A 26,197-nucleotide genomic window follows, 5' to 3' on the forward strand; every position below is an offset into this window, starting at 1 on the left:
GGTTATTTGAATGTTTTTCTTTTTTCTCGTATTCCTACAGGGGTTTTTTCACGAACTTTTATTTTATTAATTGGGTTAGAAAACTATGGACAAGTTTTAGGCAAAAAATAGAGAAAAGAAGAGAGTATGTATGTAAGTCACTCTTGTAAAATTTGTATGGAACAGAATATCATTGGGAGCACAACCGTATACGTCTAGTGTCTACGTGATAGATTTAATTTTTTGATAAGACGTCTGCGAATGCGGATGGATGATAAAAGTATATAAGCCAAATTTACTGAAAACTATAAAAAAATAAGTGATAAGTGCTCAAAGAAATATTATTCCTAAGTTTTGTTGTTTACTGCAGATGTTGAATTGTTTTTGGTTCTTTCATAATAAATATTATCAATATAGTTATGTAATTGTAATTCAAGTATTTTGATTTCATTTGTATCTGAGATTATAACCCTTATTATTTTGTTCCAAATTTATCAATAAAATGCACAAAAATTGCCGATTATCTTTTACGTCTGTCTTTCTAGGGTTAATATGAAAGGCATACATCTAGATTTTGAAAGAGGGTAATTAAAAATAGTTTAGTCCTTATCGCTTTGCGATTTTCAAGCCGGTGTTAATATTTTTCTTTACCAAATGAATAGCCTAAATTTTAATTTACTTTCTTGCATAACTTTTTGTTCTAAATGACGGAAATATACCGTCATAAAGAAACTCGTGTTAAATATTTTCTTTATGTGCGCCCTTAAAATGTTGCTTTCCTATAATTACTTATCCGTAATAGGAAACGCTTAAGCTCATAACCCTGTAGGGAAATTTTCTACTTTGTTACTCATCACTTGTATTCAATAGTGAAAGCATGCGACGATTAAATACTTACACTTCTAAGTAAACTACTCACAGACAATTCACGATTTAATGGGCTTGGTCGACTTGAAAAGTTTTAGGCAGTCGTTTTTTCTTTCTTTCACTTGCAAATTGCAGTCAATTAGAAATGCTAAGTGTGGGTAAAAATCCTGTTCCTGTTCTGTCTTTCCTTTCATCTGCCTCCACCAAAAGAGATAACATTACAACTTTGCGCGTTAAAACGTTTAAATCGACTGGTACCTAACCAGCGGAGTCGATAGATCTGAATTAATTACATGGATTCTGAAACTCAAATCAAAGTAATGCATTTCTTTATATTTAATTGAAAATAATTAATTTTGGAGACAAATGCAGGCAAATGTCGCGGAAAGCGCAAAGGAATGTCGGAGTACTCCTTTATTTAATTCGGCAGCGAATTCCTCAGAAAACTTAGCTCCCAAGTTCACTGCCCGCTCTATCTATAACTCATAGTTGCGTAGTAAGAAGAGTAGTGGAATTCACTCAAAAAACTTTCACTAAACCTAGTACTGAGTCTATTTGACCAATCCAGTATCTTCACTGTTGATCTCACACCGTTAGATGTAGCCGCTACTTAGCTCAAAAAGTTACGCTATAGTAAAACAAGATTTCTTAATTTACTCTAGCAGTGAACCTGCCACTAAATCTTTGCAATTTATAAATACCTCCTCACATGTATATAAAGGGTGGTTAAGTTTCAAGAGCCGGTGTTGATTTTTAAAAAAGTACAATTTTTTTAGGAAATTATTCTCATTTCTCTTTATTATGATAATATTAGTATAGCTCAATTACGTATGCAACAAAATATCGGTCAAATAGCCGCCGCGCTCTCGGCGGCACACCTCCATCCGATGATCCAAATTTTTGATGACGCTGCGGCATAATTGAGGTTCTATGCCGTTAATGTGCCGAATTATCTCATCCTTTAACTCTTGAATTGTTGCTAGCTTATCGACGTACACCTTTTCTTTCAAATAACCCCAAAGAAAGAAGTCCAACGGTGTCAAATCACATGATCTTGGCGGCCAATAGACATCGCCGCGACGTGAGATTATTCGGCCATCAAATTTTTCGCGCAAAACAGCCATTGTTTCGTTAGCTGTGTGACAACTGGCACCGTCCTGTTCCAACCACATATCGTCCACATCCATATCTTCCAATTCGAGCCATAAAAAGTTCGTTATCATCTCACGCTAGCGAACACTATTAACAATAACTGCCTCACTGGCCTCATTTTGAAAAGTACGGCCCAATGATGCCACCGGCCCATAAACCGCACCAAACAGTCACTCTTTGTGGGTGCATTGGTTTTTCGGCAATCACTCTTCGATTATCATTCGCTTAAATGCGACAATTCTGCTTATTGACGAATCCACTGAGGTGAAAATGTGCCACATCACTGAAGATCATTTTCTTCACGAAGTGCGCGATATGCATTTTGATTTGAACGCCCGTTTTCATAATAAGTCTGAATAACTTTAACGCGTTGCTCGATTGTGTATCTTTCAACGGTTCAAATTGAATTTGCTTAAAATTAAAAAATGTCGAATGAAATGCAGAAAAGAACTTGAAGTTTAGGTGTGGTTCACATTCAACATCGACCCTTGAAATTTAACTACCCTTTATATATAATTGGTGCGTACACCCTTTTTGGGTGTTTGGCCGAGCTGCTCCTCCTATTTGCGGTGTGCGTCTTGATGTTGTTCCACAAATGGTAGGACCTACATTTTCAAGTCGACTTCGAACGGCAAATATTTTTATGAGGATCTTTTTCATGGCAGAAATACACTCGGAGGTTTGCCATTGCCTGCCGAGAGGCGACCGCTATTGGAAAAATGTTTTTCTTAATTTTAGTGTTTCACCGAGATTCGAACCCACGTTTTCTCTGTGAATTCTGAATGGTAGCCACGCACTAACCCATTTGGCTACGGCGGCCGAACTCCTCACATGTAGGAGTTCCATATTTTTCGTGCAAGTACCGAATTAAGCTGGCTAGGATTGAGAGACCAAATGCCAGATGACCCATTGAAGACAAATAAACTGTAGCACTGTTGAATGATATCAGGTCTAAGTCACTAATCTATCTATATCATATCGTCTTAAAATCAGGGCTGAAATTTGTCAAATTGGTATACGTGGAGAGAAGATAGACTCCCTATGAAACGACTGGTGCCACAACTGCGGAGGTCATAAGGAATTGGAGGGTGCTGAGCGATTCTTTGCTAAGAAACGACTAGGCTTATAATTTCTTTGTATACAAGTGGATCTGAGTGCGGCGAATACTCACAGGAGTTTAATGAGGCTTTTAGTGGTTCAGCGTTACAGGAAAGTAAAGTACGAGCGAGTAAATAGCAAACCAAATTTCTTCTTGAATTTAGTTACATTTTACTTAGATAAAACCTGATAATAAGTTAATTATTAGCTTACTACATTAGAATTGGTTAAACTCGCTGAGGTTTTCCCAACAGGGATGCCATAAACTGATAAGACAAAACGTTTGTAACTAACATTGGACTAACTGAGTGATAAAAACTAATACTGAAGTATGCAACTATGACAATAACCAATAGTAATTATCAATACAAAAGTGAGCAACAAAAAGTTACAGATATATTTGTAAATATTGGCATAACGCTAAGCGCTAGATAAAGCGTTTGTGTGAGTAATTGTTAGTGTATCGCATATCTGCTTGTAATTACCGGCGAAAAACCGGCCACACCGGCGCATTGATATAAATACCGACACATACTTGGTAAGTTATTGTAGTGCATTTTTACAAACGGTGAGACTTTGGCGCGTAAAAGAAGCTTTAAAGTAGAAAACAACTAATTGAAAAACAAGTTCAAGCAAGATCAGTGTCAAAATGCAAAAACAATTGACCTTGTAAGTTGTAACAATAAAATTATCTCTCATCTGGTCATTACTTGATGGCATAAATTGTATTTTTTTTTTCTATTTATATATAATAATATTATATTTTCTATGTATTATTACTTTGTTCCAGTGTTTGCTTGCTAGCCATTTTTCTGGGAACAACCCAAATGGTGGCAAGTCAAATTATCGGTTTAGGACGGTGTCCCCGAAATATTAAGACTGTGGAAGACTTTGATGCAACCAAAGTAAGTAACTTATATCTTATGTATGCATGCGCATACACGTACAGTGAGTGATATTGAAAATGGTATAACTATTTTTGCCAGATTTTCAATGTTTACGTTTTCTTAATTTGCTAAAAATGTATACTAGTTTATATACTAAGAAAAACGATTTAAATCAAAGTCTCATACTCTTTATAAACATACTAAAATTGTCCCAAATTTCATAAAAAATATCCAGTTATGAGAACTACAAACATAATTTTTTCATATAGTAAGAAACATACCAAACGTTCCAGGCACTATGGCTTTCATAGATTTATTCAACTGAGAAGTTTTATATCTGAATAAAGGTTAGAGCCTAGCTCCTAAAATGCTTGGTATGGATTTTTTCCATATATCATGCCTGTCGGTTCTGTTCTATTCGTTCTATTTCTTCCATTCGTTGTTGCCGAGCAGAGAAGCTTCTGTTCCAGCAACTGTTATTGCTACAGCCACTGTTACTGATACAGCGTCTGTTACTGCTTCAGCTTCTGTTACTGCTACAGATTATCTTACTGCTACATTCTGTGCTGATAAATACTGCTTGCTGTTAATGAACACAAATTCAGTGCCTGGAAAAATTTCTAATGCGTCTAAAGAAATTTTCACTTCAAAAATTGTATCAGATTTTTTTAACTCATTTTGAGGAAATGCGTAGAAATCTTATAATTTCTAAACTTCTAAGCATAGTCGCTTGCACTGAATCGGTCTTAAATTGATTCATCTTAAAATTGTTTAGGCTCTAATAACAATTTGTAAATTTTTCTGTTTTTTCTTAAACAGTTTGGGCTTTTGATTTAAATTAGTTTTTAGAGAAAATGAACCATTTCTATTGCTTAGCAAATTAAAAGAAATAAACTTTGACGACTTTGCAAAAATGCAACTGTAGAATTTTCAGTGACCCTCATTGTACATATTTCCAAACAAAGACACATATACACATGTTTCCATATACTCAGGGGTTAAGAACAATTATGAAATTCGTTTGATGACAAAGATAATTGATTAAGTGAAATTTATTGATTTAAGTGAAATTTATTGTAAATTGGTTTTAATTCGAAACTAGTTTTTTAAATAGGATGTCCACGCGATTCAGTTAAAAAATTGAGTCAGTAAATATTTTTAAAATTTTTCCTTTCTACGAATAGAGTTGGCACGTTCTCGCTTAATATAAATACTTTTAAAGTTTTATAGATGTTAACAGGGATGCCACGTTTTAGCTTATATTTCCAGACAAAGATAATTGAATAATTCCAATTTAATTTAAGTTGATTTTTGAAGTGATTTAAGTTTAAAAAATTAAATCATTAAATATAGACATTTTTTCAAATATTTTTTTTTAAGTTCGGTTTTTCGTGGACATAAAAGTTTTCCTAGTTGCCATGTTTTCGCTCATATAATTAGTTTTTATAATTTGAATAATTGCAATTCGTTGAAGTTGAATTGTTTTTAATTTAAAATATTCTTAAATAAGGTGCCCACACTATTTTTTTAAAAAAGTCATCACTACACTCAGATAGATAGTATTTTTAAAAATATGGGGCTTTAATTTTAAGGATCAGAGTTGTGATGTTCTTACTTTTATCCAGTTTGTTAGATATTTAATAAAATTTTTAGTATAACACAAAAGTTTACAGAATTGCCATGTTTGCGCTTAATACATATAATTTCTGTAAAATTTAATAAAATATATAGTATGTATAGCATGAAAATTTACAAAGTTATAAAAAAGCTACAAATTTATTTATTTAAATTTCTTAAAGGTTTATGAAAATAAAAATAAATATTTCCTAAAATTTTTTAAGATTATAAAGCTTTCAGTATAACCTAAAAATTTACAGAATTGGTATGTTCTCACCTAAAATTAGATTTTCAAAATTTAACAAAAATACATTGTGTATAACATAAAAGATTACAGAGTTATAAAATTTGGAAATTAAAAATAATTTTATTTAAATGTGTTAAAGTTTTTAAAAAATGGCATATAAGTTAAATATATATTTATTAAAATATTTTTTATGAAATTTGCAGTGTAACACAAAATTTAAAGATTTGCCTTGTTTCCGCCCAACATTTTATTATATTTATAATTATTTATTTTATTATAATTGGCGCGTACACCCTTTTTGGGAGTTTGGCCGAGCTCCTCCTCTTATTTGTGGCTACGTGTTGATGTTATTCCACAAATGGAGGGACCTACAGTTTCAAGCCGTCTCCGAACGGCAGAAATTTTTTATGAGGAGGTTTTTCATGGCAGAAATACACTCGGAGGTTTGCCATTGCCTGCCGAGGGGCGACCGCTATTCGAAAAATGTTTTTCTTAACATACAATTTTTAAATTTAAATAAAAATTACTGTGTACCATAAAATTTTAGAACTAAAAATATTTGTATTTAAGTGTGGCAATGTTTAAAAAAATAACATACAATTTAAAAATATATTTACTAAAATATTTTTAATTGTAAAATATATTTATTAAAATATTTTTAAATATTTAAAAAAAAAATTTTACGAAACATAAAATTTTACAGAGGTGTCATTTTATAAAAAACTTTAGCAAAACATAACCTACAATTTTACCGAGTTGTTATGTTCTCGCCTAATATATATTAGAATTTCAAAAATTTATTAAAAATTACAGTATACCATAATTACAGAATTACAAAATTTAAATGGAACATATTTTTATTACAATAATATATTTTATGTTCAATTTTTTATAAAAATGGCATACAAGTTAAGAATATATTTATTAAAATATTTTTAAAATTTTACAAAATTTCAGTACAGGGTTGCCCATATTCGACGGACCCATGGGTTCTTTTTTAAATAAGAGAAAAACGCAATTTTTTGATGTTGACGATAATAATCATTTTATTTGGTTCAAGTAAATTTGTTGACATCACTTTTTGAATATGATATACCTCAAATAGCCGCCTTGAGCCTGTACGGCGTTTTGCAGCATTTTCCATAGTTTTAGCTAACTTTTCGGCTAGAATAGCGGCTGTTGTTCTTGAGCTCTTCTATGGTCTTTGGCTTATTAATATAAACCTTTGATTTTAAATATCTCCACAAGAAGAAGTCAGGTGGCGTTAAATCGGGCGAACGCGGTGGCCAGTCAAAATCGCCATTTTTCGACATCAAACGACGAGGAAACATTTTCTTTAAAAAATCGATTGTGGTGCGAGCTGTGTGTGGTGGAGCGCCGTCTTGTTGAAACCCGAACTGCCTCATACGCTTTCGACGAATAATTGGCATCACAAAAGTGGTTATCATATCGCGATAATGCTCCTGATTGACGGTAACACCTTGACCATCTTCATTTTCGAAGAAAAACGGCCCAATAATCGTTTTCGCACTAACGCCGCACCAAACAGTGACTTTTTCGTGGTAAAGAGGTACCTCTTGAATTTCGTGAGGATTTTCAGTGGCGTAAATACGGCAATTTTGCTTGTTTACCGTCACAGACATAAGAAATGAGCCTCATCGGACATAATGATTTTTTCTTCTACTTCTTCTTTTGACTTCTTTTGTTGAATGTAAATTTCAACAATTTGGGAGCGATCGCGTGGCGTGTACTGTTCCGTGGTAAAAATCTGCTGGGCTTACGCTTCCGGTATGTCATTGAGGTCTCTGTCAAAAGATACAGGGTTGTCAGATGGGTCCGTCGAATATGGGCCACTCTGCATAACATAAAGGTTTTCGAAGTTGCCATATTCGCCCTTACTAATTTTTTTTTATTTAATAAAAGTAACAGTATGCATAAAATAAAAAGTACAAGTACAATAAATACAAAGTTATAAAATTTTAAGACTAAAAACATAGTAAACGTTCAAAGAAAATAAATATTTACTTAACTTTTTTATTTATAAAATTTGCTGTATAACATAAAAGTTTAGTGAGTTATATAATTCAAAGAATGAAAATTTTTCCAAACATTTTATAGTAGAAGAACAATTAAGGTAAACTGATAATTGCCAACACTAAAAGTTTTATAAGGTGGCTGTGTAACAGCATCCTCGGCTTTTGTTGATCTAAAACCGATCTATCCAAGTCAGGTGGTTAGGTGTCTTCAATTCAGACGGGCAGTCAAGCCAAGTATCAAGTCAAACACATTCTTGTGTTTTTGTACGATTGCGTTTAATAGAGGAATATTTTTTATTTTCACAGTAAATGGCCCGGTTCAAAAAATGTTCTGGTACATTTTATTTTTTTTTTTTCTTTTTTTCTAAACAAAGAGGAAAAAACCATGAGAACTTTTTAATTAAAATTTTGAACAAAAGGAGAGAAATATTCACACATAAATATTGTCTTTCAATAAACCTTAATAAGGCTCAATGTATATTCACATATGAATATTACCTACATCTCTTGAAATTTATTTTCATTAATATATTTTCAGTATCTGGGCACTTGGTATGAGTACTCCAAGTATCCCTTCATTTTCGAATTCGGTGCTAAATGCGTCACTGCCGAATATGGCGCTATAAATAGCACTGAGATTTCAGTGGTTAATACACAAATTTCATCGCTGTAAGTATAATATTATATTTAAGTAAATTACTTATACATGCAAACAAACGCTTGAAAAAAATAGTTATGACTTTCCTGCCATATGATTCTACTTTAGTTTCCCCGCTTCGAGGCTGTTCTTAGATATGACTAGACGAATGGTATTGGTGCACTTGCCATACAAAGCATTGAACAATTATTAGAGCTTTTGTATTCCCTAACCGTGGCTGATAAGACGGTAGGAAGTTAACAAATCGAGTTATGGTATATAAAAAAAGAGAAATTATGATAATAATTAGCAACTCTCTTCATTCGTTTCTGTTAAAGCAGCTCATAGCTTGCCTTCATGGCATTGACATAATTTTAGAAATTTCTTTAAGAGTTTAAGTTGCATATACTGTATGTACATACAAAGCCGAATCAATTATTTTGTAGTCATCCGTTGAAATGCATAATGTTTTATAATAGACCTAGTCAAATTATTTTACGTCTGTCATTTTTGCTTCTCTATATCTTATATGTTCGCTATGGAGCTTTTTGTGTTTTGATGCTAGTCTCTTTTGGAAATTGCGTAAACATACCAAAGAGGAATGTCTTTAATCCAAAATGTGCTAAAAAATCATCAAATTAAATTTTAATTTTATTCAAACTCCAACAAATCAAAAACGACTCAATCAAGTGAAGTATTCCTTTGTTGCTATAAAGCTTTGAAATATTTACTATCAGCCTGCATTAACAAAATTTATTAGTTATTTCCTATCACTATTAAACTCTTCAAAGGGAAAGTTTTCTGAAAACATTGCGGTTTATGTGTATGTGCGTCAAAATCCACTAAGCAGGAAGAAGTAGGCAATGCAAAGTTGAAAAAATATTTGTTCTTAATGTGTTTCTCACTACTTTTTCGTAGATATATTTTGCCTTAATGACAATCAAATAGAGAGATCTGTAGTTTCTTCTTATATCGATGCAATTTTTAATTTTTAATTTAGCCCTTCTAAAAGACTTATTTCAGAAGCTTCAAATACAGAGATTTCCCTAAAATGTGGGTAATCGTTTGCGGCTCATGGCAGAAAGACCTTTACAAAAATAAGCAATACTAGATAAGACTCAATAAATTTTTCGTGATTCTAACATACAATTTTCAATTTTCTTTTATATTTAAAAATTACAGCAACTCCAAGCAATCCATTGATGGAATAGCAAAAATTGTTGGACCCGGCAAACTCGCTGTTAGCTTTAATGGATTAGCTGGTAAGTAATATATTTTTCCATATTTTTTTGCATACAATTTAAAAGGCAGTCATTAGTAAATAAAAAAAATAAATCTACAAATTTCTCGCTTTGCCCTCTTGCAGCTCTTGCCGGCGCAGCTGATTACTGGGTTCTTGCTACCGATTATGAAAATTATGCCGTCGTTTACAGTTGCAAGAACATAGCGCTGACACATGCAAGTAAGTCGAATGTAGTTAATAGTAATGTATTGTAGTATTAGATTATAAGCAAATGATAAACTGACTAACATACAGTTTTTGAGAATTTCCTTTAGTCAAAATTGGAGATTTATCTATAACTCTTTTTTTTAAGTGCTTAAATAGTTCGTCGCACTTCTATTATTTCGAACATCGGTGTAAGTCGACCAGAAATGTGAATTTGCAAAGTACAGTACACACCCGATTATGCGAACTAATTGAAACCGAGTGGTTTCACGTTTGTCAATTTGTTCACTTTTGAAAATATTAAAACTGAAGGTGAAAGTTACTGCCCTATTTTAAGCCAATTATGCACTTCAGAGGGGAAATTTTTCAGAAAAATTGTATGAATACAGAAACAAACTTATTCAAAGTCATTTGAAACCTTATTTTTCCAATAAAACTCATTTTACATTAACAAAAATAGAACGCATTATGCACGAATTCAAAAAAAAAAAATCAGAAGTTTTTTGCTTCTTCTTTCTTTTCAAAGATTAAGCACTACAAATTAAAAACTACTCATACATTTGGTGTCCATTTTATACGGTGTTTACTTTACAGATGGTGGTCCATTAATAAAAGAAAAAAGAAAAACGTTTGCTATTTTCACCCATTTAATATACGCACAGATATGTTGAGTATAAGCCCAATTTGACCATAAATAAGATTTTCTGAAATATTCATTTCAAGATAAAAGATGGCTTGCAACATGCTCAGAAAATTTCAGAAAATTCTTTCAACTACCGATCACCCTTTACATTGGACTTTGTTGCTCATTTTTCTGATATTTGATTTATTTATATTATTTACTCATGTTTCAAATTTTGGAAACAATTTTTAATACTGAGATTTATTCAGACTTGTAAGTTTTGGTATTGTATTTATTAAAATGAAATATTTTCGGTCGTTTTTACATTTACATTACAGAAAAAATAAATTTTTAAAAAGAAACTAAGATATTATTATTATTTTTTGCAACCTCTTCTTGCGTTTGAGCCGGATCTTGATCGAGCAATTCCTCCAATTCGGTATCCATGAACTTTGGCGGCGCGGCCAAAATCACCACTTTTAAAGCGTGCAAACCACTTCTGGCACGTTCGCTCAGCTAGAGCATGCTCACCATAAACTTCCACCAAGATACGATGACTTTCGGCTGCTTTTTTCTTCATATTAAAAAATTCCCCGCAAAAACACATTATTTGGCACGAAATTCGACATTTTCAAGTGTGGTAAAAATATTGTTGTTTACGCTTCAAATAAAAAACTTATACTGACGTTTGTGCCTTACGACAGTAGCTCTCCAATGAATGTTTGGAAATGTGGATCGATGGAATAATAATCAAGTTACGCCATCTGTTGTAAAACCGCACGAACTTATCCATAGACCTATTATTTTATTTATTATATTATTATTTATTGTTCGACTTCTTTTTTTAAAAAAGACATTACATTTCTTTTTTAATCATTAACATTAGAACGTACGACAGTGACACTAGGTCGGAAAAAAAATCTTACATTTTGCATATGTTACTATGGTACTATGTATTGAATTCGTTTAAAATTAATTTTCTATATTCTATAGCATCAGTGATGAACTTAAATACGTTATTATTTCCAGAAGGGCCAATACCATTTTAAATTTCTGTGATTTCTTCTCGGTTTAAGCTACAATATATTTTCCAAAAAATCTTTGACGAATTCTTTTAAGTATCGGGCATTTTCCTAAGAAATGTGTGATGTCTTCTAATTCATTTAAGTTACATAAAATGCAATTTAAGTCCCTTTGGCTTCCCAAGTATATTAAATCACATCTGGCTTTCATAATCCACATAATTTTATAGATTCCAGTATTATCGTTTAAATAGCTGCTGGCGTTGTTATGGTCTAATTCCTTATATAATCGGGTGCTTTGGTGTGCCCTTTCCCATAAAGTTCAAATATTCGAATCATGAAGATTTTCTAGTATTGAAATTATATTTCTATTCCACTCTCTTTTATTTGAAGTGCCACAGTTACATGCTATACATATTTAACTTTTGTGCCAGATTACTAATTTCCAAAATATCTGTTTTTCTAAAATATTTTTTGATAGTATATGAGGCAATCTATTATCATCGTATTCAAATAACGTTTTGAATATATATTTTAAATGAAGCTGCAGTGTATACAAATGAAAACTTCGAACACTTGTCTCCAAGAGAATGCAATAAGATGGCGTATTACTTGGGAGATGAAGTACCCTTTTTAAAAAATAAAGTTGAATTTTGTCTACTTCTTCAAACAATGAGTTTCCCCATACCTCAGCAGCACAACTCTGGATTGATCTAGTCACCGCTAAAAACAGTTTCCATTTTGCCGACAACTTAATTTTATTTTTACTAAGAAATGTGCGCCAAGTTGCATTTATGCTATTTTTCGCTAGAACATTTCTATTTTCTATATGTTTCTTGAAACTAAGTTTTGATGTTAGCTTTACACCCAAGTAATTATATTCTTTCGTTATTGGTATAACTTCGCCGTGAAAAACTACTTTTCTTTTTCTGCTATTCTACCGCCTCTCCGAAAAATCATTATAGCTGACTTACTACTTTTCGCAGTATTTTTCTAAGTTGCTTATCATTTTCTGAAGAGCACTAACATCATCTGCCAATATGACGATATCGTCGGCATATAATAGCAAACGCACATTTAACTCATCTATAAAGAGTCCCCCCTCCAAGCAGTCGTGCAGGTCATGCAAGTAAAGAGCAATGGTTAATGGTTAATGGTTGTAAAGGGTTAAGGAGTAGCCCTTTAGCACTGCGACCATATTGATCTATTGTGCACCCTATGCTGTCTATTGACTGTTAAGTATGCTTATGAATTGTACCAGCTCCTTCTGAGGGAGTGATTGAAGGTCTTCATCTGTAAGCATGAACTTGTTTAAAAACCTTTTCCTTCTATGCGTCAACCCCGGACATTCGATAATGAGATGTTCCATAGACTCCTCATCTTCGCAGCAGAATCTGCAGGTGCTGGTGTTAGTTATGCCTAATTTATGTAAGTGTTTGTTGCAGGTGAAGTGACCCGTGAGGGCGCCTGTGAGAGTGCGAATGCTCTTTTTGTTTAACGTGAGGGCCATGTTGGCTCTTTTAGCGTTGAAACTTAGGAACTTTTTGGAGTGTCTAAGACCCTCTACATTGTTCCAATGCTGATTTAATAGAGTTTTGGCCCAGTATTTTATTTTTTGTTTTAGGTTGTTTTTGTTGAATCCGAGCATAGGGCTAGGTCCGATGAAGTTTTCATCTGCCGCTTTTTTGGCTTGAGCGTCTGCCTTTTCGTTGCCGTCGTATCCCTCATGTCCCGGTACCCAAATTAATGAAACATTATTTTTGGATGCCAGATTATTGAGTGCCTTGTGGCATTCTAAGAGGGTTTTAGAGTTGTATGTATAGCTATCTAGAGCTTTTAGGACTGATTGGCTGTCCGAGAGTATTTTAATCCTTACTCTCTTGTGGTTCCTGCGTTGCATGATGTTTACTGCTTCCATTATTGCGTATAGTTCCGCTTGGAATATAGTGGTGTCCCTGGTGAGAGTGTATGATTTGTGGATTCTGGGTCCCACTACACCTGCTCCTACACCGTAAGTTGTTTTTGATCCATCAGTGTACCATTTTTGTGAATCATCATTCATCCATTTCGGGTTTGTTTTCCACTCTATCCTCTCTGGAAAGGTAACTGAGTATCCTTTTGTGAAACAGAGGGTTGGGTCAATGTGGTCTGAAACTTGAGCCATGCTTATGGTGTTTTTGATTTTGTTTAGGATATTTAGGTGACCGGTGAGGTTGCCCAATTTGAAATTTACTTTCATGTGTAGCATGAGTGCTTGCGTAGCTGCTTCCTCTTGGATTGCTATATGAAGTGGTGGGAGATTAAGGAGTGCTTCCATGCCAGCTGTTGGGGTAGTTTTCATAGCCCCTGTGATGCATAGGCAAGCAAGCCTTTGTACTTTTCCCAGTTTGGTTACCGTTGTTTTTTTGAATAGATTTGCCCCACCATACTAGTGCCCCATACAGTATGATTGGTCTAACCATTTGGGTGTATATCCAGAGGGCCATACTAGGGCTGAGGCCCCAGGATCTCCCTAGTAATTGTTTGGTTGTCCACAAGGATTTCGTGGCTTTTTTTGTTATGTTATTTATATGTGATTCCCAAGTGAGTTTTTTATCTAAGGTTAAACCTAGATATTTGACCTCTTCCTTTAGTTCTATCACTGTTTCATTTAGTTTCAATGCAGGAAACTTTATCTTTCTTTTTCTTGTGAAGGGGATTATTGTGGTTTTGTTAGGGTTGATCGACAGCCCCTCCTTTTTACACCATTCCCATGTTGCATTCAAGGCATTTTGCATTAAGTCCGTTAGTGTCCTTTCATGGTTGCCTTTTATTATAACAGATATATCATCTGCATAACCAATGGTTATGAATCCCTTGTTGTTTAGGTGCTGCACCAAGTCATCAACTAGTAGGGACCATAGCAGTGGAGAGAGAACTCCTCCTTGCGGACATCCCTTTACTGTTGTGACATTGAGTTCAGCTTGGCCTAACGAGGCTTTAATAATCCTCTGATTAAGCATTTGGCTTATCCAGTGTGTTAATATTGGGTTTGCACCTCTTTTTTCGAGTGCTGTTTCCATGGATTTGTAATTTGCGTTGTCGAAGGCTCCCTCTATGTCCATAAAGGAACATAGGGCTATTTCTTTTTGATTTAGGGCCTTTTCTATATTGACAACGAGTGTGTGCAGTGCTGTGACTGTGGATTTCCCTTTTTGGTAAGCAAATTGCAGCTTATGAAGGGGTTTTTTGAAGATTACTTCTTCTCTTAGATGGTATTCGAGTAGTTTTTCCATTGTCTTTAGCATGAACGATGATAGACTGATTGGCCTGTAAGATTTTGGAGAGTCAGGGGGTTTGTTACCTCCCTTAGGAATAAATATTACCTTCACTTTCCTCCATATCTTTGGAATGTATTCCAATATTAGGCTAGCTCTGAAGATTTTCACCATGACTCGGATCAGTTCCACAGTGCCTTTGGATAAAAGTGCTGGGAATATACCATCCGGCCCTGGTGATTTAAAGGGTTTAAAGGAGTTAATTGCCCACTCTACCCTTTCGAAATTTATGATTTTGTTGACAAATGAGACCGTAGATCTCCGTTGATGGTGAGTTACCATGTCTAGACTATTGTCGATTGATGGGTCATGACTTTTACAATCTGGGAAGTGAGTCTTTAGAAGAAGCTCTAGTGTTTCTGCGAATGTGTTGGTAATAGTTCCGTTTGGACCTTTTAGTGTTCCTATGGGACTTGAGTCGCCTTTGGAAAGTGATTTTTGGATTCTAGCTGTTGCTGGAGTATCTTTTATTATTATTAGAAGGCCATTACGCACTGCGACCAGAGTTGATCTATTGTGCAAGACCTATTTTGTAACCCTAGAGTTTAAGGCTTTTTATAAATTTTAGCACTATTGTGGGTTTGTTGTTCCAAAGATTACATGGAGATACTACGATACCACCAAGGTGGTGAAGTCTTTGTCTGCCCAGCGCAGGACATTCACAAAGCACATGTTCTGAGCTTTCTATATCCATTTCGCAAAAGCGGCAGACATTGGTCTCTGATAGACCAATGTTATTTAAATGATACCTCAGGCTGCAGTGACCTGTGAGGTATCCTGTTAGAAGACGCAGATCTACTCTGTTTAGTGAGAGTAGCTTGTCTGATATTCCTTTGTTGGGACTAAGAAATTGTCTGGCTTGACGCTGACCGGCACAATTTAGCCAGTGTGCAGCAAATTTCCTTTCTTCCCATTTCCTGAGGAATTCATTAATGTGGCTTTTCGTGAGTCCACAGAAAGGCTCAGGACCAGTAAGTTGCATATTTGCTCCTTGTTTTGCGAGGTCATCAGCCATTTCATTCCCCTCATGCCCTTCATGTCCCGGAATCCAGACTAGATTTACTGTGTTGAGGTTTCCTAACATGTTGAGAAGGTTTAGGCAATCATTTACCAATTTAGAGGTGATAGTTGTTGATAGAAGGGCTTTTAGAGCCGCTTGACTATCAGAGAGTATATAGATGTGAGTACCTCTCATTTTCCTGCGAAGGCATTCTCTCACACATATTTCAATGGCATGTATTTCTGCCTGGAATATTGTTGGGTAGAGTCCCATCGGAATCGATTTTTTAAATTTAGGCCCATTGATTCCTGCCCCTGCTCTACCATCTTCCAGCTTGGACCCATCAGTGAACCATAATTGAGATCCAGGCTTGAAATTGATAGAATTAGTTCTCCAAGTTGTTCGTTCATTAATAATAATTCGGAAGTTTCTGTAGAGAATGGGTTTGGGAGATATTGTATCCACCCTGTGTAGTATAGGAGTGTGTCGAAAGTCTTCTAAGATCTTTAGATGTCCTCTCATACCTCCACTTTTAAGATCGGCGTTGCCTTTTAGTCTTAAGGCACTCAATCTTGCTTCTTTTTCAATTAAGATGGGAAGCGGTGGTATACCTAGGAGCACGCCCAAAGCGTCAGTTGGGCATGTTTTCATTGCTCCTGTTATACCGATGCAGATGAGGCGGTACAATTTATTAAGATCGCTTGCCGCCTTTCGTTGCTTAACTTTGGGCCACCATGCTATGGAAGCATAAGTGACTATAGGCTTAACAACTGTAGTGAATGTCCAGTAGGTCATTCTGGGGCTGAGCCCCCATGTTTTGCCAAAAAGCCTTGTGCAGGCATAGAATGCCCTTGTGGCTTTTACAGTAACTTTCTCAAGATGCGAGTTCCAGGTAAGCGCTTTGTCAAGGTTGATACCAAGGTAGTTCGCCTCTGTGGAGAGTTGTAGAGTCGATTCATTCAGGACAGGACATTTGATGTTGATATTCCTTTTCCTGGTGAACGGCACTAGCGCAGTTTTAGATGGGTTGATAGAGAGCCCTTTGTCAGTGCACCATTTTTAGATCCTCGCAGAAGTTTTTCCAAGAGTTTCGTTTGGATTTCCTTAGTTCTTTGTTATAGTTAGTTAGGGATTTCCTATATTCGTCCCATTTGTTTGTTTTCTTTGCAGTGTTGAATAGTTTTCTCGTTGTTTTCCGAAGTTTGTAAAGTTCGTTGTTCCACCAGGGGACCCTCTTCGTGGAGGATTTGATTTTTAGTGGACAACAGTCTTGATATGAGGCCATGATTGAGTCAGTCATTTCTGTTACTGCCTCTTCTAGTTCCTCTGTTGATGTTATTTTGCTTACGCTGTTATTAAGCTTAGCTGAAAGACATTCATTGTATCTTTTCCAGTTTGCTGTTTTTGGGCTCCTGTAAAGTGTGGAGAACTTTACCACCCCATTTAGATCAAAGAGTATGTGTTTGTGGTCAGACATTGAGTCCTCATCCGAGACTCTCCAGTTACTGATCATATTCAAAGATTTGTTAGTGATTAGAGTTAAGTCGAGTACCTCTTGTCGTATTGCGTTTACAAAAGTGGGTTTATTACCCCTGTTTACTATTGTTATATTACTAAGTAATAAAAATTCAAGGAGTGACTCACCTCTGTTGTTTGTATTCGTGCTTCCCCATGCCACATTGTGGGAGTTGGCGTCGCATCCAATTACGAGGGTTAGATTGTGGGTTTGGCAATACTCCACTAGGCCTCTGATTTTTTCGGGTGGTACTATGTCGGCGTCTCCGGGGAAATAAGCTGAGGCGATTACGACCTCTCTCTTGCTTCCGCCAGACTCCGCTTCGACCAGTATTGTTGATGTGTCGCCATCCATGAATTCTGTGAATGGCAAGAATTTAATATTGGTATCTATGATTATCGCAGCCCTAGGTTTGACAGCGCTTTTGTCATAAATTACCTGTGTGTTTTGGACGTTGAGGCCTTGAGGACGGCCTCTGTAGATCCAGGGCTCTTGGATCAGCCCTATGTTGATACCTCCGGCAAGTCTTCTGCTAAGCTCAGTGGTGGCAGCCTTAGCATGGTGAAGATTTGCCTGGAGGCACCTCATTTCGCCGGTTGGTTTTCGGAGTCTTTGGGAGGACTTTCGTCCTCTTCTTGTAACTCCACTGCCTCCATTTGGTCAACTAACTCTTCGGTCGTTATATTTTCAGATTTCAGCCTGAGGGTCACAGTAAAGAGCAAAGAGCAAAGGTGAAAGCAGGCACCCTTGCTTTACTCCTGACGATATTTTGAGCTTTTAACTCATTTCATCTCTTACTTTTACTATCGAAAATGTATTTCTGTAATAACTTTCAATAAAGTCTGCCAATTTCTATTTCACGAAGCTTGTATAGCAATAGTTGTCTAGGGACAGTATCAAAAGCGGCTTTAAAGTCAACAAGAAACGCGTACACTTTTTTCTTCTCCCTAAACTTAATATGGACTATTGCTGCTAGGTTATATAAATACTTATGTTATCTACGGTTGAATGTCGCTTTCTGAAACCTGCTTGAAATTCTGTTATACGAGTAATATTTTTATTTTCTACCCATCTTGTGAGTCGCTTATTTAAAATGCCCATCATTATCTTTGCAACACAGAAGATATTTCACTTTAAAAAACTCTATATCAAAATGTTCGCCAATTTCGGCTAAATATGCGGCAATATCCACAATACTCGGATTACTTGGCATGGAATTAACCCTTATTGAGCGTAGCTAAATACCTTTTCTTATACCCGATTAGACTTAGACCCTCCAAGGGGCATCACAATATCTGATCAGATTTTGATGCCCGCAACTGCAATTAAAAAAGCATCTCTGCGTATATTTTTTCCAACCCTATATCTTCATCTGTCTGCCATTTAACTGTAACGAATTTATGTTTGAAAAAAAAACGAGCTCGTCCAACTATGCTCCATTATAGTATTTTATTTTCGCTTTTCCAATGAGATCACTCACCCGCTGCCAATCTCATCTAACGGTCTAATTAACTTATTTACAGTTTTTGTTTTTACATTTTACTTTCTCGTTGGCTGCATTGCAATTGTTATTTTAAACATTTTTATTTAATAATTTTTCTAAATTTATTTAGATGAATATGTGAGCGTGAGCGCTTACATACACAGTCACATAGATTGCACCATGATCGTGGTTGTGCAATAGCTAGTATTGTTGTTTTAATTTCGTTTTCTTTTTTTTCAATAAAATACAAATGTTGCTAAATACACAATGAAAGTGTCAGTGCACATTTTCACACATACATACATACATACATAAGTAAATAAAACAAACAGTAACTCATTTAAGCTAACAACCTAAGCCAAAGAATCAAACCCTAAATACTAAAAATCTTGAAGAACTGTTCTAAAAAATGCAGAAGTATGTACTATAGATTACCGAATGAGAGAAATTTGAAAACTTAAAAATTGTGTAGCTGTCGAGAACTTGAGAGGGAACTTGAGAATTGAGAAAGTTTTAATTTTGATAAACTTTGTTATACTCAGGAATGATCGTTTTGAGAATCTTAAGATGAAGCTTATGATTTCTTCAATCGGAGAGAAAAGATAGTTCGAGATAAAGTTAATCGATCTAAACATGCATAGATGTATCTACTTCGATGCATAGAATCAGCTGCCACGGAAACAACCGTTCAACCCGATAGAATAGACACATATTTCTAACGAAATTCAGCGAGAAACTACTATCCTATTTACTTAACTAACACTTAGAGTAGACGAAGAACTTCTGCAATTACGTTCTGGATATTGTAGCTCGTTAAACTCCAACTTTTAAAGAATCGACGCCAACATACTCATCACATCTTCAGCATGTGCAGGTACCCCACATGACAGTAAGAGCCTCTTAAACGCAATCATCTAAAGCCATATTTCCCTCTAATCACAACACGTCGAAAGATCTGGTTTCTCTATTAGATGACGACGGCAACTGATGGCTTCGCCTCCTCTACGGGTTAAAGTAATTAGCTAAAATAATACCAACATCAAGATAATTCAAGCTACTTACCCTAATCACATAGACAGGAACTTCTATAGGAGCGTGCACTTACCATAAGGATTTCAATCATGTAGTTAGGGCTAACGAAGAACAGCCAACGACTGACACTTTTCTGTGCTCACAAAGGGCATACCCCAAAACGGCATTCACTATACCAAAATAATAATAAATAGGAATCAAATTAAAAGAAATTTTTTCCCCAAATTTTTTATAGAGGAAGGTTAGTATACCTACCATATTTTAGAGAATCAGTGGCTTTGAGTATCATATCAAAATCTGCTGAATATGCGCAACCAAGGTATGAGGCTTGAATATATTCTTCCACCAAACAAACAGTCGGAATATTCGCATCTGATATTGACAGATCATCGCTTAATTTTCATGACAACTTAAATTAAGTGTTCTTTCTTTCTTTTTATGAAGTGATAAGTTGGAGGGGATAACTGAGATATAGAGATCTAACTCAACTAACGCTCTATGAGATTGATTATGACAAGCAAAGTAGAAGTATTTATGAATGAAATTCTATGGAACATTTATTGAACTGACGGGTTTTTCCAACGTGGTCTGACCTCAATGCGCAGGCATCAAAATTTATAGACGAATAAAATTCGACGACTATTGTATTGATAGCGGAACAGGTACACCTGCTCTGCAATAAAGTGACCTAGTCCATCTACACTGGCCCCTACTGAATGATTATATTTGGCAACAACTGGTAACAGAAAGGAAAAAGAACTGTTGCATTTTATCCAATCTGATCAAAAGAAAGTGAAAATAGTTAAAGCAAAAGAAGAAAACAAATTCTTAAGCCTTACACTCAACGAACTCCCATCCCCCACCACTTAGGCATAACACTTGACGTGTTTACGCCCTGGATATCTGGGAATACCCAAACCACGGCCCCGGCTTACGTGGACGGAGCAACTATACCAGTGCGTTTTCTATTAACTTTTAAGAAATTTTTAATATTATTTTTTTCTGGGGTATCCCAGCATCAAGAAATATGCCACATTCTATTTTTATATCTCTCGGAAACTTTCCATTTATTTCAGTCCCTCCACTTTGGTTTAGTGGGAAGTGAGCCCAATGCAATGTGTCAACAATCTAAGTTACAGATCTCAGTCATAGTTCCTCAATTGTTAGACATAGCGCTGCATGCGTGACTAAAACGTTCGCGCGCGACTTGACGCTCTTTATTGTTGTTATGAGTGCATTCATTTGTTGATTTTTTTTGTTTGCTTTGAGTTTGCACAAATGCAGTAACAAATGTTGTTATCGTAAAAGTATAAGCTGCTCAATTGAACTTTGGTGTCACAAGCGCAAGTGGTTGTCAATCACTCCGAGTGTGTATATTTACATATTACATTAGAGTGGTTCATAAGCGTGAGCAGTTTTTGCAATTTTTCTTTTGTAGAAATTTTTAAATGTGTTCATTACTCTAAGTAAGAGAGTATAATTTTTTGAGTTATTATTGCGAATACTAAGGTATAGAGCCAATACGAGCATACACTATTACAGTTTACGCATTTCCTTTTGCTGAAAAATGTATACCTCTCATATCGGAAATGAAGCTTAGGAATTGGACTACCCTAACAAGATTGCACGATTACAGCAAAACCCTCCAGGAAACCTCACTGTCAAAAACAAATCAGACCTTACCGTCCCCGACCTAAGCTTCAAGAAAGATTTTACGGTACGCTTTTCACCGAGTGCCGAATGGAGAAAAGGGAAGGTGATGGGTAGATTCGCCATTGACTCTCATGTATCCAGACTTAAGCTTCCTTTCAATCCAATCTGCAGAAACTGTCAGACGAAGGGTGTGAAACAAAGTCTTTTCCATTATTTATGCGAATATCCAGGTCTAGGTAAAGTAAGACGTCGCTCTTTTGGTATGCCTTTCTTCCACAAAGTTAATGAAATCTCAGATATAGAGATAAAAAGTTTGCTGCTATACTTGGAGCTCACAAAATGGATCTGACTAAAAAAAAACAAAAAAAAAGAGAGCGGTGATAGTAACACGTAGTAAAATTAGGACTATTTCAATGGAAATACTCAACCACTTCAACAAAAGCAACGACAACGACTCTTAAAAAACCGTTTTACCTGATTTTGAAAAAAAATTAAATATCCGTACTTCTTATTTCGAACCTGGGCATTACCGAATATTAGTTGCGCATCATCCCGATATTTTTTATTTAAAACAATGGGTTACCAAAATGCAGATCTGTAAAAATAGAAAGAACTGTTTTGTTATTTAACCATTAATTAAATCCAGTAGATGCTGCAATATCTGCAATATTAGTCGTAAAAATATTTTTAAATAAGGACCTTAAAGCTAAAGAGTAATACTTTGCGATGCCGTTGGGGAAAATTAAAAAAACTTTACCTTGCTCAAAAAAAAAAAATTTAAAATGGCTAAAATCTGCACTTTTTGACTATTTAAACTCAAATTGCCAAAAATTCTGACGTGCTGGAACATTTTCAAGGTCAAATTCGTTTTCAGCAAAAAAAAACCTTGAGGACACACCCATAGCGGTTTAGAAACAGTAAAAAAGCGAGATTTCGCAGGCCTGTGTTATGTCTCTAAACAGCTTACCTAGAAAATAATATTCGAAGGAGACATAGCTAAACGCAATACAGAATAAATTTAAAAAAATACTACCCTAATACATTTGCAAAATATGTAAGTTTATATCTTTGAAACCGGTTTACTGCGAAATTATATAGGTAAATTAAAAATTAAAAATATAATAAAAAAATTATTAAAATTAAAAAAATTGGACCATCCTTATGTACATTTATAAAAACATTTCTTTGGGAGCCACAAACTACTTTATTATGAAGCCCCAAAGTACTTAATAATATACAAAACGGACAAAAATTTGTTTTTAGCTTAAAAAAATCGTACTACGCTAATGTTCATAATCATTGACTAAACTATGAAACAAAATTTCTTACTGTAGAAGAATTAGACAACTCTAGTTTATTCACAAGCAATATAACATAAATTTAAAAAAATGTACTACCTTAAAAAAAATTGACTACCCTAATGTAGATAATTATAAAATATTATATATGTGCTTAGACAGACGTAAACTATTGAATTATTTCCAACGGAGGCATTGCTAATATATAAATAGGTTTTCTTTTGAGAAAAAGCGGGCTACCCTAATGTATGAACATGTATATAAGCCCATATTATTAGCTGCGTAACACAACTAATTAGTGTCAACTTTTTTGATAACTGTATCAACATATTTACATATTTCAAAATCGCTCAATACGCGTAATCTAAAGTTACATAAAGTGCCATGCAGTAATTGCCATTAAATATTTCCATAATTGGGACTTTAAAACTCACTATTTACAAAATTTAGCTTATGCTCCGTATCTGCTTATTTATATGAACACTTTGTAGATTTTTAATCTAAATGCAATTTAAAACAATGATTGCATAAGTGGAATGCTCGTAATACCTAATCAAAGAAGTAGTATTTAATACCCACTAAATAAACTACTGTAGTATCATACTAATAGTTGAGCATACTCGTGTATCGAAAATAAATCTTCCCATTGCAGGGTTGCCATGTAGGTTTTATCTGACATGAGTAACATGTGGCCGAACGTTAAGATGCTTCAAAATAGTTTTTTATTCAAATGCATTAACTGTGCTAGGTAGGGCGTTCCTGCGATGATTTCTTCCAGGCTTAGCAGCTCAGAAAATACCAACCTCTCACTTTACTAGCAGCAATTCTACGTCTTCAAGCTTCTCCACTGGGCAATGCTCCTTGTCTTCTACATCAAAATCACTATTTTTATAGCGTTAAAATCATGTATGACACCTTATTTTACTAAAGAAGCTCCACCATAGGTTTACACCATAATTCGAGTCGCAGATTTATTTGTTAATTGAGTGCAAAAGCAAACACCTGCTCAAAGGATGTGTTTAAGTCAGGCTGTAGGCAAATTAATTTCTAAAGTTTCTATTTCTTATTTTCCAGCAAAACTAAAGAAAGATTTACATTCAATGCCCTGCAAACACATCCTTCTTCAACATTAATATAAGCTTTAACGTAAACTCAAACTCTTGAGGAGTATTTTTCACGACATTATCACAGATCAAGCAAATAAATATGTATATTGTAAAAATTATCAAGTCCTGTTATGAGGGAAGCAAGGTTTACGAACGCCTCTCTAACATCGATCCATATTAAAAAAAAAAAAGTTTCTGATGTAAAAGGTGTAGGGGAGGGTGAGCACTCTCAGATCACAAGCTGACTAAAGAAATTGTCTCACTATGATAGGACACGAAAATCTTTTATGACTTAAAAGGCAAAGTAGGGGGTGAATACTCTCAGGCAGCTGACTAAAGAAATTGGCTAATATACAATATTACTGTACCTCCACTAAAATTAGTAGAAGTAAAGAAATTTAAGTACAAGGATATAGAGGAACGATAGAAAGTGCTGACGAAAACACTGCCTGCTGATAAAGAATTCCGATGAAGTCTGCTTCCAAGCCCTGAAAGAACTTCAGATGTATTCAAAAAGTAATTAAAGTAATTAATAAAAATTATTCATTTTCTCATACTAGAAAGATTTTCTAAAGTAGTGCAGGTCAGTGCAGACTGAATTGATGCAAGACTAACTTGCCTAAGAGCAGTCCGAATGGTTATCAACTCTGTGTATGGTACTCTGCATGGCCAGTTCATAAGCTACACAATTTCCAACAATGCCACTATGGCTAATTCTCTGACAGATTCAATTGACTTAATCTTCGTAATTGTATCAATCATCACCAAATGCACACGTGACCCGATGGGGACGAGATTTATTTTTGTTTTGAAAATATGAAAATTAACTGATAAGTTTCATTTAGTTATGAAATACAAGTATGTACATACGTCGTTTTCTTGAGAACCTTGATTTAATAGGCAGCAACTCTGCAAAAAATTTCACAAGTCAAACAGCCAGTTTATTAAGCTTTCTTTACTATTTCACCATCTCTGTGGCGCTTATAGAAATTCATTGCCAAAGTAATTTTCCCAGAGTGACTTTGGGGATAAAAGTGTCTTATTTGGAGCGATGGTAATGAAAAGTAGATATAACTCGATCACCGGGCCGCCGTGGCTGAATGGGTTGGTGCGTGACTACCATTCGGAATTCAGAGAGTGAACGTCGGTTCGAATCTCGGTGAAAGATCAAAAATTAAGAAACATTTTTTTCAAATATAACTCGATCACATACGCCTTCAAAAAAGAAAAGAATCGAGCTGTTAATGTTGATCCTTACCAAATCCAAGGAAAGAGCCTCCATATAATTTGGAAAGACCTACAGACATATTTTGGAATTTTCTTTTATGAGATGTAAGGACTTCTACCCTCATAGCACTCATTAGTACTCAGTAATGCTAATAAAGTAATATTCTCTCCAAGTATTAAGATAAAGTTTCCTTGAACACATTTCCCAACTTAATTATTTGGACATCTTTCAAGTAAACATTTGTTTTTTTTAATATCTGCATAGTGACATACCTCTTATATATCGATTTTTTTCATACTAATTTATGCTTATTTTAATCCTCTCTTACTTATTTTTAATCTTTTCAGCGTTTGTCTGGATACTTACACGCGAGCGCGTGCCAAGTGCAGATATTATCAATGCAGCAAAGGATGCACTAGTTAGTCAAAATATTTCTTTGAGCGAACTGAGCGAAACCGACCAATCGGATTGCTGAAGGCTTTGATGATGTAAAACCCCCATCCGAATTATTTGGCTATCCGGTGATTATTAATGATTATATAACCAACTGTAAATATGTAAATACATAAATATAATAAAATATAGATCATTACAAGCATTTGCGTTTAGATGTTTAATGTTTATTTAATTATAAAGGGTCTTTCAGAAGTGACGAATAGATGGCAGCAGTGGATAATTCCTAGACGGTGCCTTTTTTTCCTTGTTTTTATATCATTTTTGGCATTTTTCAAGTAGATGGATGTGAATTTTGCACTTAGTATGAAAATGGTTGGGATTTTTGTGGTTGAAATAATCGCCCGAACGAATCGAAAACCCAAAGATTGGTGGAAAAGTGCCAAGAAACTGGTTCTGCCGAAGATATAAAAAGGACTGGCAGACCAAAAACCAGACGTTCTGTATAGAACATTGTTGCTGTATCGCAAAATGTTGCGAAATAACGTTGAACATCGATA

General features: G+C 35.0%; 1 protein-coding gene across 1 annotated transcript; it reads left to right on the top strand.

The window, feature by feature from the left end:
• The first annotated feature begins 3,645 nt into the window (after positions 1-3,645).
• LOC129247196 (apolipoprotein D-like) lies at positions 3,646-25,839 on the top strand. The gene is made up of 6 exons (XM_054886204.1): positions 3,646-3,765; positions 3,887-4,001; positions 8,422-8,552; positions 9,703-9,782; positions 9,887-9,982; positions 25,592-25,839. The coding sequence occupies exons 1-6, from the start codon at positions 3,746-3,748 to the stop codon at positions 25,717-25,719; spliced, it is 570 nt and encodes a 189-aa protein (XP_054742179.1). The 5' UTR covers positions 3,646-3,745; the 3' UTR covers positions 25,720-25,839.
• Positions 25,840-26,197: the final 358 nt, after the last annotated feature.

The sequence above is a fragment of the Anastrepha obliqua genome, chromosome 5 (assembly GCF_027943255.1).
Source record: "Anastrepha obliqua isolate idAnaObli1 chromosome 5, idAnaObli1_1.0, whole genome shotgun sequence".
In the NCBI taxonomy this organism is placed as follows: Eukaryota; Metazoa; Arthropoda; class Insecta; order Diptera; family Tephritidae; genus Anastrepha; species Anastrepha obliqua.